This window comes from Taurulus bubalis (assembly GCF_910589615.1).
Source record: "Taurulus bubalis genome assembly, chromosome: 1".
Classification (NCBI taxonomy): Eukaryota; Metazoa; Chordata; class Actinopteri; order Perciformes; family Cottidae; genus Taurulus; species Taurulus bubalis.
This window is the reverse complement of record NC_136589.1, coordinates 32,146,526-32,161,381: the sequence shown is the minus strand read 5'-3', so window position 1 is coordinate 32,161,381 and position 14,856 is coordinate 32,146,526. Positions and strand designations below refer to the sequence as shown.

The 14,856-nt window shown below is 43.9% G+C and overlaps 1 protein-coding gene across 1 annotated transcript; it reads left to right on the top strand.

Annotated features, from left to right (window-relative positions):
* Positions 1-7,624: 7,624 nt before the first annotated feature.
* On the top strand, positions 7,625-14,766 carry LOC306753285 (voltage-dependent calcium channel beta subunit-associated regulatory protein-like; the record flags this gene model as incomplete). The annotated part of the gene is made up of 9 exons (XM_079237154.1): positions 7,625-7,672; positions 10,439-10,584; positions 10,760-10,821; positions 10,925-11,087; positions 11,171-11,351; positions 11,445-11,588; positions 12,327-12,525; positions 12,658-12,862; positions 12,942-14,766. 9 exons carry the CDS (start codon positions 7,625-7,627, stop codon positions 14,764-14,766), a joined length of 2,973 nt encoding a protein of 990 aa, XP_079093280.1.
* Between the last annotated feature and the right edge of the window lie 90 nt (positions 14,767-14,856).

Below are 14,856 nucleotides of genomic sequence, written 5' to 3'. Positions count from 1 at the left end.
TCAGCTGTGAAAGGTCCAAATTTAAACCAAATTCAATTTAGGCGAGTATACGACAGTAATTTTGTTTTTAGTCTTGCACCTCATTCGTCAGAGAACAGTGTGAAGCAGCTTTGGACAATAACAATACGATTACAGAGCGGTTTGACCACGGCAGAACGTAGAAGTTGTTCTTTCTGGCTGTGACAGACGCAGCACTACTCCGCCGAGCGTAAAACACCCCAACCCTGTTAGTGTAAGCCCCGCCCATTCGAAAGCACAGCCAATCAGTGAGAGCGCGAGACCAGTGTGCCTGCACCGTCCAATCATATATGTCTGTTTCTCACGTGACTCCACCCTGTTTGGTGTATCACTCACCATTCATAAATGATGCAATCTGCAAAGCCCTACAACATGTTTACAGAATGTCATCATGTACAAATGTTTGTCTAATTTTCTTATAAAAACAATGCAGACTGTAGGCTATTGTACTATTTCAAATTAGTCTCATTCTGAAAAGCTTCCCAGAGATGAGTCACAATGTTGACATTACTCATAATCCCCAGCAGTAACACATCTTGACCTTCTACTGACCATATAGCCCTATTATTACACTATGCGTTGTTCCATCACACTCTTTTAATGTGTAAAAAAAACAGGCTGTTTGAAATTATTACATCATCACTAACTCTGTAATTGTGTGACCCACAGTGCCGCCAACTTTAAGTGGGAAACCTGAACTTAATGATCATACAACTAGTATAACCCCACCTGCTAATCATCCTACCTCTTGACCTTTTAAGCTTCAAACGCTTTAAAAAAAAAAGTTTTTATTAAGGTCTAAGGATAGAGGTGGTCATAGTGGTACAGATTAAAAAAGCCCTCAGACACAGGTATGGTATTTTGTGCTATATGAATCAAATTGAATCGACTCTTAAATACACACTTGTCAACTCCAAGGAACACAAGTAGCTACAACTCAGAAACTACAATAATAATAAGTCCTGCATATTTTTCGGACATTTTAACAGAGCTTTTGTTTTTGTTTTAGTAAATTCCAGCTCTCTCTCTCTCTAAATATAAATACATATATTTATACTTTTAATTTCAAAAAGGTGAGATCCTTTTTTTCCCTTTACAAGATCACATGCACTGGGCTATAGGCAGGGAAACACCCTAGATGCACATTTGTGGATGCAGTATAACACTGTTCAGCCAGTGGGAGGAGACACTCACAGATAGCATCCAGGCTTTGTTCTCTGCAGTCTTTTTCTTTTAGCTGTTTAGTATTCCTGTCCCACCTCTGGTCCACAGCAGGTCCTCTGGCCTGCACCTGTCACATGACTCACGGTCGAGAGAAGACCAGCTTGGAGTAAAGTGACGTAGGAACCAGGAAAGGCCAGAGAAATGCAGCTAATGTGTTTCCACACAGTGGCTAAAAATAGCTACACCCACAACACCCCCGCTTTACACGGCCTGCGTCACTCCACTTCCATATCAGCTCCCTCTCTTCCTCAACTCCCTCCTCTCCGAAATACAGACATGTTTGCCTCACGATGTCTTTTCTGTCTGTGCAGTATGTGAGAAAAAAAACACAGCTATCCACCTCCTTTTCTGTTCTGTTTTGCTTAGTTGTTCAGTAGAATATTTGTATTTGTTCCCTTCTCTAATATGCTCTAGGAATATGAGAGCGATACACATACGTGTGTACACACACACACACACACACACACACACACACACACACACCGTAAATAGCAAATCCAAATCTTTGTTGAACTTCACTGGAATTCAAAAGGAATTCCACACGGATCTCTTCTTCATCTTTTCCTCCTTCCGGTGACTTGATAAACACAATATCCCAGTGAGATTCTGATGGAGATCTTGTCTCCCTCCCTGAGCCCCCCCCCCCCCCCCCCCCCCCCCCCCCCCCCCCCCCCCCCCCCGGCCCCTCATTCCTCCCCAACGTTTCTATGGTAGCATGCCAATCCAACGTTTCACAAAGACGAGCGAGAAGGGGGAGCGGTTGCTGCTTTACATTCTTTGGGCCTCGAAAAATTCCACAGGATGTCCTGCTCTCCAGAGCATGCACAGACGCTGCTCTGACGTCAACCGACCAGAACACACACATGCACATGCACATGCACATGCACACACTCCCCCTAGCCTATCCTGGCATCATTTCCCAGACGTTTCAATCCTTTGGTATGGCACACTCTAGAGTTGACATAATTACATTATTTTTCTTTCTTTCTTTTGTTGTCTATCATATGCATATTTCAATTTATGTTTGTAATTTTGTTAAATGTTAAATATTATATAGGTGGAGGCTTCAAATAAGTTGGCTTTTTGTCTCTTCCTGCACTGTGATATTCATTTTCTGTTATGATCTTTTATTTTATTGTTTGAATTGTTCAAAAATAAATAGAGTTAATGGAATTTCAGAGATAACTACATTTGTATGGCATCACCCCTGGATATTTCAACAAGAATCTCAATGAAAAGTGTTGTGTTTTCTGAAGATACAGAAACACGGATAGAGGAGAGCACATATTGATATGAATCTGAATGTATTACTTCAAATTAATTTTCTAGCCATCTATTTACTCATTTACTGTAAAGCACAACAGTCCTCAAATACTATTTATTTATATATATATTCCCTAATTCTATTGGTATAAGTGTGAGGACCAATGTTCCCCATACGCTGAGCCAGACACTCTGAGGGCTTCCATCATGTCACTGAACACCTTAGGAGTCTGATTGTTTAGACTGAAATGTCTCTATTTGTGATATTTCATTACAATGAATATACAATTACAGCCATTAAATTGTTTTGAAAGAGTATTGGAGTTGTGTAATCAGTGGAGAAAGCTACATTTGTGTGTAGAGTATTACACCTGTCATAATACATATCCATAATGCATGTATTTATAGAGATGTATTTATGTCGAGGTCTCAAAGCATCCGATGTTCTCAGAGACTGGGCTGGCAGTGGCAACATTTTTACTTCTTCTAAAGTGTATGAACAAGTCCCAAGTCCTTGAAAACATATGCTGTGTTTATGTTTCAGATGATAGATTAAAGTAGACAGAGTTTAGCATGCGGAAAAGAGTCTGAGGAGCTTACAAAATGTACTAGAATGTGACATTCAATAACCCGAAGAGACAGTAGAGGCCAATAAGGTTTATAGACATAGCATATGAGGACATGTGGTCACATTCCCGAAAAGAGCATCTCTTCCACATCTGTCCCAGAAATGTGACACCTCACTCCCCCAACAGACTTCCCTCTGATAGTAACCTGCAGTGAGTAAATACATGTAGGTCATTGTGTTGGCCCTGAACTGATTCCCTCAGTGGAATCAAAGTAATCAGTGTGTGAAGTTATTTCTGTCACTCAACCGGCTGCTCCACATTTGGGCTTTTTCTGTTTTTTTGTTTTCTGAAGTTATTTGGGGATAGTCTATGTGAAGAAACTTGAAATGTTCAGCTTTCTGTTATCTGTTATCACAGATCAGACCTCCTGCCCCTTTGCAGCTGACACATTTTCCATTTGGGCAACTCCTTTGGGCAACTACTCCATTTCTACATCACTGAAGAATGTAGACTGTAGAGGGGCTGGTTGCAAGAAGCCTTTTTGGATTGGAAGATGAGTGCAAATAGTGTGGAACATATTAGTTGTGCAAAAGTCACAGGAGATCGTAAACACACAACGTACCAAATTAAAAATACTCTTGGTGGGTAATCTAGGTAATATTGAATGACTTTAGCTGCATTTGTCATGAGTCAAATTAAATAACAAAACTCAAATCATCAAAGAGGCCTAAAGCTGAGCCAAAATGCCAATGCGACAGTCAATCTGTTGCATTATATTATTATCATATTGGTTAAGACAATGTCAGCTACAAACATTAACAAAGGAGATCCTTAGAAACAACTAATTTGATAAAGATTTGCAGCGGTTGTATAACTATTTCACTTAAAGTAATAGAGTTTATTACATTTTTGCATGTGTTAGGACGCAATAACCTTATTTTAAGTAAATTAAACATAACAACAATGCATTTCGCCATGGAGTACAGGTTGATGATGTATATAGACATATATATTTGTCGTGAATAACATATATTTCTACAGTGTGCATTTGAGGAGATACCATTATTAAGGGATCACACTTTTCATTACAAAAAACATTCTTATGGTGAAAATTCTCTCATTTGGACGAGTTAATTTAATTACAAAGAATTCAAACTATTGTTTATTTAGCAGGAGTCTTGACTGGATCTAACTTTGAAAAAATAAAAAAAAGCTGCATGAAGAACGAAATGACTTCCGCCTCAATAATGTTCAACCTGAAAACAACAGTGCAACGGTGCCCCCTGGTGGGGAAACGTGAGATTACAACGACGTCCACAACACCCATCTGTCTGAAATTTGTCGGAGAGAAAGCTGCTGTCGGAGGCAGACTCAAACACAGCAAACGGAGCATATTAAAATATGAATCATGTGTGGATCGACAGCAAAAAAAAAAGAGTCTGATAACCAACCAATGAACTGCTCCCACAGCAGCTGTCATTCATGAGCAACTGCTGTGAATGAGGCTCTCTCCTCCATCTCACATCATCACCACCACCAACACCGTCAGCGCTGGTCACGTGGTGAGTGGGGAGCGGGCGGTGGGTGTGTCTATTCGCGTGTGGTTTCATTCATAACTACAGTCTTTATTTGAAGCCCAAATTAAAGTATGCAGACGGGGCAGGCTGCCTGTGGACCGCCGCTTCTAACGGAGTCTACAGCCGGGTGAGTCCCGTCCTCGTCCCTCTCACACCGGGACCATCTAATGGACCTACAGGGGTGCTCGCGGTGTGAAGTGCTACTATTTCATTATGTAAGATCAGATGTGTGATAGGTGACAACAGCCGGCTCCAGGTATCTTAATCGGAGTGTTTCAGTGAGAGGTGTTTTGGAGCCCTCGTGTCCTAGGGTTCCTGTGTGACTATCTTGATTTATTCCCCGCAGGCTGAGCGCAGACGACGCAGAGATGCGGGACAGCTCTGATCGGCATGTTTTTGGAGGAGAAAGGAAGATGCTGCTGCCGCTGCTGCTGAGGCTGCTGCTGCTGAGCGCTGCCAGCTGCAGCGGGTCGCTGTAGTCCGTCTGCACAGAGCGGAGGGAAGCTGCTCAACACCGCTTGTATAGACCGTAAGATATGACACATCTGGGGACTTCCATCCTCCAGTCACACGTCAGGGTGATATGCAGTGACCCCTTTCCCGCCTCCTCCTCCCTTCAGCCTACTATGATGGGGCTTAGGGTGTAAACAGCATTACAATCTGCTAATGGAATTAAAGTATGTGAACGTCCGTCTGTCTGAGCCGCATCGTCCATCTGTCTCCCTGCCTGGTGTACATGAAGCGAGAGATGATGCGAGGATGTATGTCATGACATCCTCGAAACTAACGCTCGCGCGCGCGGATACACGCACGCACACTCACAAACACAAACGCGCGCACACACAATTTTTATTATTTCGTCGAAGTCGGTGTTTTCAATTTTATTCTGGTTACTTAGATAATAATAATATATAAACAAATATAATAATAAAATAATGCTAATAACATTTTCTAAAACGTGAAGTCCGCTCAAAAATAGACTATTAGGAAAAAGTTATTATGAATAAATGAATACTTAGTAAAAACGAAATAAGATAAAATAATATATAAAAACATTTAAATTCCAATCATATTAATATTGTGACAAACAAAAATAAATACATTATTATACATTATTTCCCCCCAAATCAGCACAATGATGATAAAAAGAGTAAAACCCCATTAACACATGCACATTCACACTCCTTTAATTTCCCAGCCCTAAGTCATCTTATTCTACACTGTCTGACAGGACAAGTGTGCCTTGTTTATAGATTTACACTGAGTGAAATATTCAAGAGTTCAGAAATGCATAAAAGAAGCAGCTATCTGAGTTTGAACATGTATAATTGATTGCTGTGACAGGTCAGTAATATAGTGACATTATGTAAAGGTTGTATTAGATTTTAACAAGAAATAAAAGGAAAATGTAAGACCATCAGCAAGCACATTTTAAAAACCTTGGATAATAAAATCAAATTTTCAAGGTAACTAAAACATTTTTACTGCTGACAGCGCAAAGAGAGGACAGAGGTTTTCACCACATCTGTAGTAATGTCAAATGTCAAAATAAAGTCTTTTCTTTTATTACAATTATTTTCTTTAGTTACTTTAAATCCCCCTATTAGATATATTAATAAAATATATGATAAATGGTTTATAACAGCTGTAATAATATAAAATATGATCATAATTGTTGACGAATAATGTACATTAATAAACACTGTAAAAACGAGCACATCTCCTTCCAACTACGTCATAAAGTGTTTAACCATTCATTAAATGTTAGAAAAAGAAGGGTGGTGAAACTTCAACATGATGTGTGTGTGGTTCTCTATTGCTGCTCTCTGCTATTCAGAACTTTGTCCTCATCGGTGTTACCTTGAGCTGCCTATTACATAAAATATGACTCTCACATGGAGAGGGAATGTGCGGCAGTGTTATCAGTGTCAGGGATGCAATCATGGACTGATGTTACACAAGCTGCACTCTGTAAAATAAATGTGTACTGTCAGTCTTCTCCCACTCCTACATATCTTTGTCTGTCACCGTCTTATTTTACAGGGATCGTCTAATGACTGAGACATACAAGATATTCTTGGTTATTGTGTGTGTGTGTGTGTGTGTGTGTGTGTGTGTGTGTGTGTGTGTGTGTGTGTGTGTGTGTGTGTGTGTGTAATAGTCCATCTTCAGGAGATGTCAGTAAATTTGACACATTTAATGCACTATGCTTAATGTGAAATGAGGCATTAGACCCGTTTTAAACAAGAGGACCAGTTTACTTGCCATGAGGTATTGTACAGTCTGCAAAAACAGCTGTGTAATGTTATCTGTTGCTCGGTCCAGCCTCGTTCTCAGGCTCAGTCACATGAACGGAGGAATGATAACTCTGGTTTTGGCTGTTAGGGCTTTTTACAACTTTTAGGCCCTATATGATTTAAATAAGAGCTATTCTTTGTACTGGAAAGTTGATTTACATAAACAAAATGATTTTCACTGAGTTACAAATGTCTCTTTCCCAATTTAAGTGTATGGGACAAAGTCTTTTTGGGCCCAATGATATCACATTAAGAACCTGGAAATTGTAATTCCTTGATTTGGTCGCTGTGTTACTCGAACAGGATGAAATGGTGTTTCCGTTGAAGACTGTTTACAGCCGTGGATTTATACACATTTGGTCCTTATTTAGGGCAGCAGGACATTTGTGTGGTATTCAAAATGGACTACGCCCACATTCATGGAATTAAGGAGCATGTCACCTGGTGCAACTGTGTGACTCATTGATGCGTTTGTTAAACAATGGAGGTCTTTAACATATCCATAAGAAAAAGTTGGATCATTTCACTATTAATCTTATCACATTATTTGCTTCTCCTGCTCTTTGACTTTTCTGCATGAAAAAACAGAAACTGTTATCGTGGAGAAAGAAGCAGCAGCTGTGTCTGACTTCACTTTCTCCATCCTCTACAGGGTTCACACACGCTGACCTGGACCATGAGCAATGATTTTCCTGTTCTGACAAGTCTGACTGAGAACTCCACTGTGAGTACCGCTACGCCCGCCCCTCCCACTCTGTGTCCACCAACACTAACTCTCCACACCTTCACATCAGCTGGTGTCTGTGACAACTCTTCCTCAATACTTTTACAGGTCAAACTGGACCTCAGCCAGTTTGACCTCAGCAATGACTAGGTACAGATTGTGAGTTAGCGCCACACTGTCCCAGTAACAGGTAGTACATCCCAGCGGGAGCTGTAGTGGAGGAAAGCTTGATCTGTACCCAAAGAGGATTTTAATCAAAAACAGGGTGTGAGCGTGATGCGGTCTTGAAGTGCCATATAGCCCCTGGAGGCCGGGGAGGATATCTGATCCAGCGGAGGTGATTATCGGGCAGTTAAAGCTGTCTGTGCGGAGGGAGAACGGACTGTAGTTTCTGTGTTAGAAGCATGGCCTCAAGCAGTGATTTTCAACCTCTGTGCCGTGGAAAAATGTCCAGTAAAATATTATTTAGTTGTCGCAAACAATTTTTCATTGTTGAGTATCTGAGCCTGCAATATAGTGGCTGGCCTAGTAATTAAATACTCGTCCATGCCAGTAGGTAGCGCAATACATACCTACCATATATGTTGTATACACAATGCTACAATGTGACATTTTTTATGTTTTTTGGTTGTTTGTGTGCCGTGGGATTTTTTTATTGTAGAAAATGTGCCGAGGGTCAAAAAAGGTTGAAAAACACTGGCCTAAAGACTGGCGGGAGGCTTCGCCACTCAAGCTGATTGATTGTGTTGTTCTTCCTGTTCGGCTGAGGTTGTGAAAACAGCAGATTTCATTAAGCTATCTTAAGCTGTGTGTGTACGTGTGTGTATCAAGGTGTGCATGTTACCTACACACACACATACGGCTTCAAACACATTATACTGTATCTCCCCGTAGGCTTCGGCAGAATGTAGGCAACTATAGAATCTAATGAATGTGAAAATATACTGTGTGTGTGTGTGTGTGTGTGTGTGTGTGTGTGTGTGTGTGTGTGTGTGTGTGTGTGTGTGTGTGTTCACAGGACTTAGTTTGTCATGTTCAGGCCTGAAGCAGGTTTAAGGTTGAATGAAAAGAGGGGGGGAAAAGGGTATTTTCATTTGCTCTAACGCACATAACCGTCAACCTGGTCGTCGTCTGGCTTTATAAGAAGAAAGTCTATCCTCCACGTTGCGACTTGCTTGCTGTTGGATTGAGCTTGTTGTTGAGGTTGACACAGATTGATTGATGCTTTGTCTTACCGAAGCACCTTTACCATGTACAGTGAATGCGGAGTCAACCCAACACAAGCTGTTCTTGCTCTTTATCTCTCACACACACACACACACACACACCCCCACACACACACCCACACCCACACCCACACACACACACACACACACCCTTTGAAAACACTTTCAACTAAAACAGTGCCGGTTCGAGGAATGACGTATACGTACGCATGGTGAAAGTTGCATACTGAGAGTTTTTCGGAGTCTAGAGAGAACATAAAGAGGTTTGTGGAATTTGGCTCTATATGTACCTATGTTTCCATTGACAAACCAACTTTCAGATGACCTTGATGATGCTCTTGCTAAAGCCATCCTCATCCTCTAAAGGTCGGCCTGTGCTCAGTGAGGAGCTTCTCTACTCAGTTTTCTTTGAATCTGTGCACGGTGACTCCCTTTAACGTTTTCATATATTATATGTAATGCTAAATGTTGCAATAGATGAATATATTCCCTTTGTGACGGTGAAAAGAGACCAATTATTTGCTCTCTCTTTTGAAACTGACATCGGAAGAAGAGCCAGGAAAGTCTGGTGTGGGGATTGCTCATCGTCTGCAACCTCCTCCGATTTCCATTTTTAGCCTGCAGAGGCCTCATTTACCTCCCATTGAGAAGAGCTGGGAGATTGAATTAAGGGTCTCGCTGACGTTTTCGATTAGCATCCCCAAGCTCACTCAGCCAAGACTGAGAGTATTAATCAGAGGGACTAAAGCAGTTGTGTGTGTGTGTGTGTGTGTGTGTGTGTGTGTGTGTGTGTGTGTGTGTGTGTGTGTGTGTGTGTGTGTGTGTGTGTGTGTGTGTGTGTGTGTGTGCGTAGAGTGTCTAGTGAGTGTGGATAAGAATCACTGTGAGGATGCCGGAGCTTAAGAAAGTCTCTTTGTGTTAATTTCCTCCTTATTAAATATTACTACGAGGCTTGCTGGCAGTGTGATGCGACAAAGAGATTCCTCATGGCTGGGAAGCTCAGAGGGAGAAGAATCAATTACTATCCCAGCAGGACCAACGCAGCCAGCGAGCTCACAACAACTAAACATAACAACAGAGATATGTCTTTGTGCTTTTAAGGAATGAGTTACAAGCTCCAGCAATGACAAGTGAATACAGTAATGGAATTTAAAGGGAAACAGTGACAGAGGGTACCAGGGTTTGAATGATACTGGTTTTGAAAGCCGATATGTTTAGTGCCACATATTTTCAGATTTCTATGCAGCAACAAAAGGTTGAGATCTATTTTTAACTTATCAGGTAAATACAAAATGTCTAAAATTAAAATTTCAGGACATTATCTTGTGTTCTGGTTTTCTTTGATCCAAGGGAGATATAGGGTGAGATTGGAAAACTGGTCTTCATGCTTAAACATAAAAAATAAATATTTATTCTGAAAGAGAATGATTACCTGGTTCATTCCCACATTTAACCACTATAAAGTAAAGTTCAAGTACCTCATACATGTATTGCATAGACTCAATGTACCTAACCTCTTTTCTTGGCTGCTGTTAATCAGGATGTGCCTGTGGCGGCAGGCCAGGTGGAGAACTATGTGCTGCTGTTGGTGCTGCTGAGTGCTTTTGCCGGGGGGACACTGGTGCTGCTCTCCCTGCTGCTCCTCTTCTGTCACCGCTGCTGCATGGGTGGACGGCGCTACTCCAGGTGGGTGACACACTGTGTGGGGCCGACAGGGATTGGGTTGTCTGCAAACACACAGGGATTACAGGATGCAACGTGATTGTGACAGCAGTGGATTAAAGCTGTGTTGAATCCGACGTTGAAAGCGGTGACGTGACCAGACGTTCACAAAGAGTAAAACTCGTTTCCCCCCTTTCAGAGCGAGTGATGACCCTGAGAAGACAAACACCACTTATGCTGAGGATTCTCAGCCCACCCAAGGTCAGAGCTGTGTATTTTCTCAGGTTCATACATACATGTGTTCTGGTCCACTGTTGTCACTCACGTTATTTCTGTCCCTCGCTTCATCCTCTTTGTCGCTCAGAGATCACCATTCATCTGGATGAATCAGACGCTCTCTCAGCGGCCAGCTGTCACGATGGAGAGTCAGAACGATTCGTCTCCACTGGGTCTACCGGCCGCAGAGTTTCCTTTAACGAGTCTGCACTTTATGAACAGGAGAAGACAACTCAGGACAAAGGACGCAGGTACAGTTAAACAGGTGATTTGACATCCTTATTTAGATGAGCTGTTGGTGGAATCAGATGAAATAATGTGTCCTCTTTCTCAGGTATACTCTGACTGAGGGAGACTTCCACCACCTGAAAAAGGCCCGGCTGACCCACCTTCACCTGCCTCCGGCCCCGTGTGACGTGAAGATCCTCACCATCATGGAGTGTGACTCAACAGAGAGCAGCACCATCAACATCAATGAGACCGCAGTTCCCAAACTGCCCCTCACTATCTACCAGGTAACTTCTCACCGGCTGTGATTTTTCTCACTGTCACCAAATCCGGTTGTTTTTTCTCATTGTTGTTGGCCCTGCGTTGATTACTCCCTCCAGCTCACTGAGAGAAGAGTCCCTGACTGGATCGGACTGAGCCTCAGCGGCGGTCTGCCTGGAGACCCGCACCACTCCACCATCCTGGACCAGGACACGAGCCAGGCTTCATCAGCCATGAAAGCACAGCACTCATGGTCCCAGACGGTGAGTTTAACCTTTTTCCGCCGTGTACTGACAGTTATAAAATGGTCATTGCATATTACAAGTCAATACGTTTTTAGCTACACTAGTCGGTGAACCACTTTCATCCAGACCATCAAGTGATGCTGTGCCTACAAGTACAACCTCCCACGGCCGCAGACTCTTCGTCTTGTTTGGTCACTTCTTCATCATGGGACGACACGCTCAGTGTTTTTATTAAAGTTTTTGTTATCAGGTAAACATAATATTTTCATCCTGAGGCCTTGTCGTCAGTGAAACGTCAATATTTCAGGGTCAGACCTTAAGGAATGCCTGTAAGAAAAGATTTAAATTCCAGCTGACATTTCTTTGCATGTTTTTAATTCCTGCTTGAAACATTTTTGTTGAAATGAAAAAAACATTTTTACTCAAAATCTGCAATAATTGTTTTAGTTTATTTATTTATTTTTTTTACAGTAAAGTTGTGAGCAAGAAATGCATTTGCACAGATAGATTCCTCAGTGAGGATTGGTCCACTTGTAGTATCACACATACACAGAGCTGTAAAAAGCAGCTACCACAGGCTCAAACCTATTGATGCACTGTGACATCAGTCATCAGTGCATCTGAGTGACAGTACGACAAACTGCTGTCCCCTGAGGGCCTCTGCCCGTCGTGATTCATCTCAGCTCGTCTGCCTCAACCCTCCTTAATGTCTCATCACCTCCCTTCACCCTCCCCTCTATTCATCTCTTCTGTCAGACGGAGGTTGTCGGGGACAGGGGAGAGGCTGAGAGCGAAAGTGGGATGAGAGGAGAGTCGATTCAAGCTCCGGGCCAGACTTCAGTTCTACATTTCTTCTCTAAACTGCGGCGTCATGCCAGTCTGGAGGGGGCAGGGCCGTACTTCAGGAAGTGGAAGTTTGACAGTAGTCATCGGGCTGCCAGCCTGGATGCCAAAGGTTTGGATACATGTCATAAATGGAGTAGTAAGCTAAGATTAGTGGATGATGTAACACTATGCAAAACAAAAATAAAGAAAAGATGAAAAACATCAAGTAGACATTTTTCCTTTTCATGCGCATTTCTACTAGGATCCCCCAAAAGAAGGCCCTTCCAGAGACAGAGAGCAGCGAGTGAAACCACTGATCGCACCGATGACGACTCTTTATCCCTCCGAGATGAGGTCATTGAGTCGTTCCCACAGTCCCCTTTCCTGACCGGTGGTCTCCAGTCCCTCTCTGCAGAGTCCCTTTCTCAACCAGACACTGCACTTACGTCCTCAATCTTCATCAGCAGGTACAACCCTTTCCATAATCCCAAAACTTGCACCATGAAACTCCCAAAATTAATGATTAACTGTTTTCCATCTTTGCAGGCTAAAACTAGAGGCCATGGTGGAGTTAGGTGGTAGCAGCAGTGCCAGAGGAGAGGATCGCTGTTCGCCAACAAATGATTGCCGCGCTCGGAGTCAAGATGAGGCAACAGCCAATGGGACAGGAGTAGAAAAAGAAACAAAGTTCGGTGCAGGTACAAGAACAGAAGCAGTGGGAGTTGAGCTAGAATCGGTAGAAGATGACGAGTTGTTTAAGGTACAACAAGGAACTGCTGTACAGGACATGTTTGAAGACATGTTAGGGACAACTAAAGACCCACAGACATCAGATGTAAGGAACATGAGTGAGGCAGATGAAGGAGATGAGCTGCTGTTGGGAGCTGAGGCCCGGCTAAGAGCCGGCTCAGGATCATCCCTTTCCTTCATGATTCGCCAGGAGAGCTCGGAGGCTCCTGCCTCCCTGTACAGAGACATTTGGAGCTTGCGAGCCTCTCTAGAGCAATACGCCTCCTCAGACCAGAGCAGCACAGATCGGGAGTCCATCCGCAGTGATGGCGACAGCGGCTCGTCCCACGGTGGTGCAGGAGCTCGCTCTGGCCTGGACAGTTGCTTGTCCCAAGACCTGGAAGATGAGCCTGAGGGAGAAGGCGAGGGAGAGATGTTGGAAAAAGGAATCAGAGGGGCGTCAGGTGGGGACAGTGAGGTGGGAAGTGGAGCTGGGGGAGAGGGTGAGGCAGGAAACCGTAAACTCCTTCAGATGGACAGCGGCTACACCTCCATTGAAGCACCATCCAGGGCATCTGAGGAAATGCGTCTTTTGGGGACTCCTGGAGCTCCAAGAGGGAAGACGGCGTCTGAGAGAAGGTTGTTCTTCACCAGCTCTGGGAGAAAAGGTTCAGTGTGCGAGAGCGTCGAGGCCAGGCTGTTTCAGGAGGAGCTGGAGGATGAAATGGCAGACGGCAGAGTGGCGAGTTCTCAAACTGGCAGCCAGTCTCTTACCCTACAAGAACCACATGAGCTTCTGAAATCCCCTCAACCTCAGAAACCTCCAGAATCACAATCACAGCCGATGCCGCCGCTGATTAAGCCAATCCCACAGCCCTCCACTCCTCACAAAACCCGTCTCCGCCGCCGCGACTACAGCATCGACGAGAAGACAGACGCTCTTTTCAACGAGTTCCTCCGGCATGATCCACGGTTTGACCAGAAGGATTCGCCGCTGCGCTCCAGGCACCGATCCAGAGTCCACCTCCGTAAACAGTGGCAACGACACAAGCAGTACAGCGACCCGGGGTCAGGCGCTGCGGGTAGGTACTCCCCATCTTTAGAGAGGCAGAGGTTCACGCCGCTGAGGAGGGGCGACAGCGCCGGCTACCCTCTGGACACCAGGTATCACAGCACACTCTCACGCATCGCGAGCGCTGCTGACGAGGAAGCCAGCGAGGTTGCGGCTTGTGAGGAAGCCACCAAAGAGAGCACAGATAACAAAAATGAAGGAGGTGCGGGGGAAGCCACAGAAAGTACAGCCGACACAACCTCTGAAGGCACCGACGCAACAAAGAGTTGGGCAGAGTCAACTGGTGAGCGTCATGGCTGCCAGGTCTCTACAGGAAAGGGTACAGAAAGCACAACTATCCAGTCTTTGAGCACTACACAGATGAGCAACATGGATCCGAGAGTCAACAACAGAAACAACAACAGTAGTCAAGCTATCCTATCAGAGAGCAGCCTGACAGACAAGCTGGCCGTGTCGGTTGAAGAGAGGCTCTACGGCGGCCTGCGCAGTGCAGAGAAACTTGGCCAGGGAGGAACGGCGCGTGCGCTTAGCGCGTCACACGCGGCCTCACCCGGCTTCCGTCCCGTATAACATGTTAACAACCTTATCTTCATCAATTTTATTTCACATCCATTATCTATAGACGACGGACTCGAACAAATGGGTTGATAGCACTTCAAG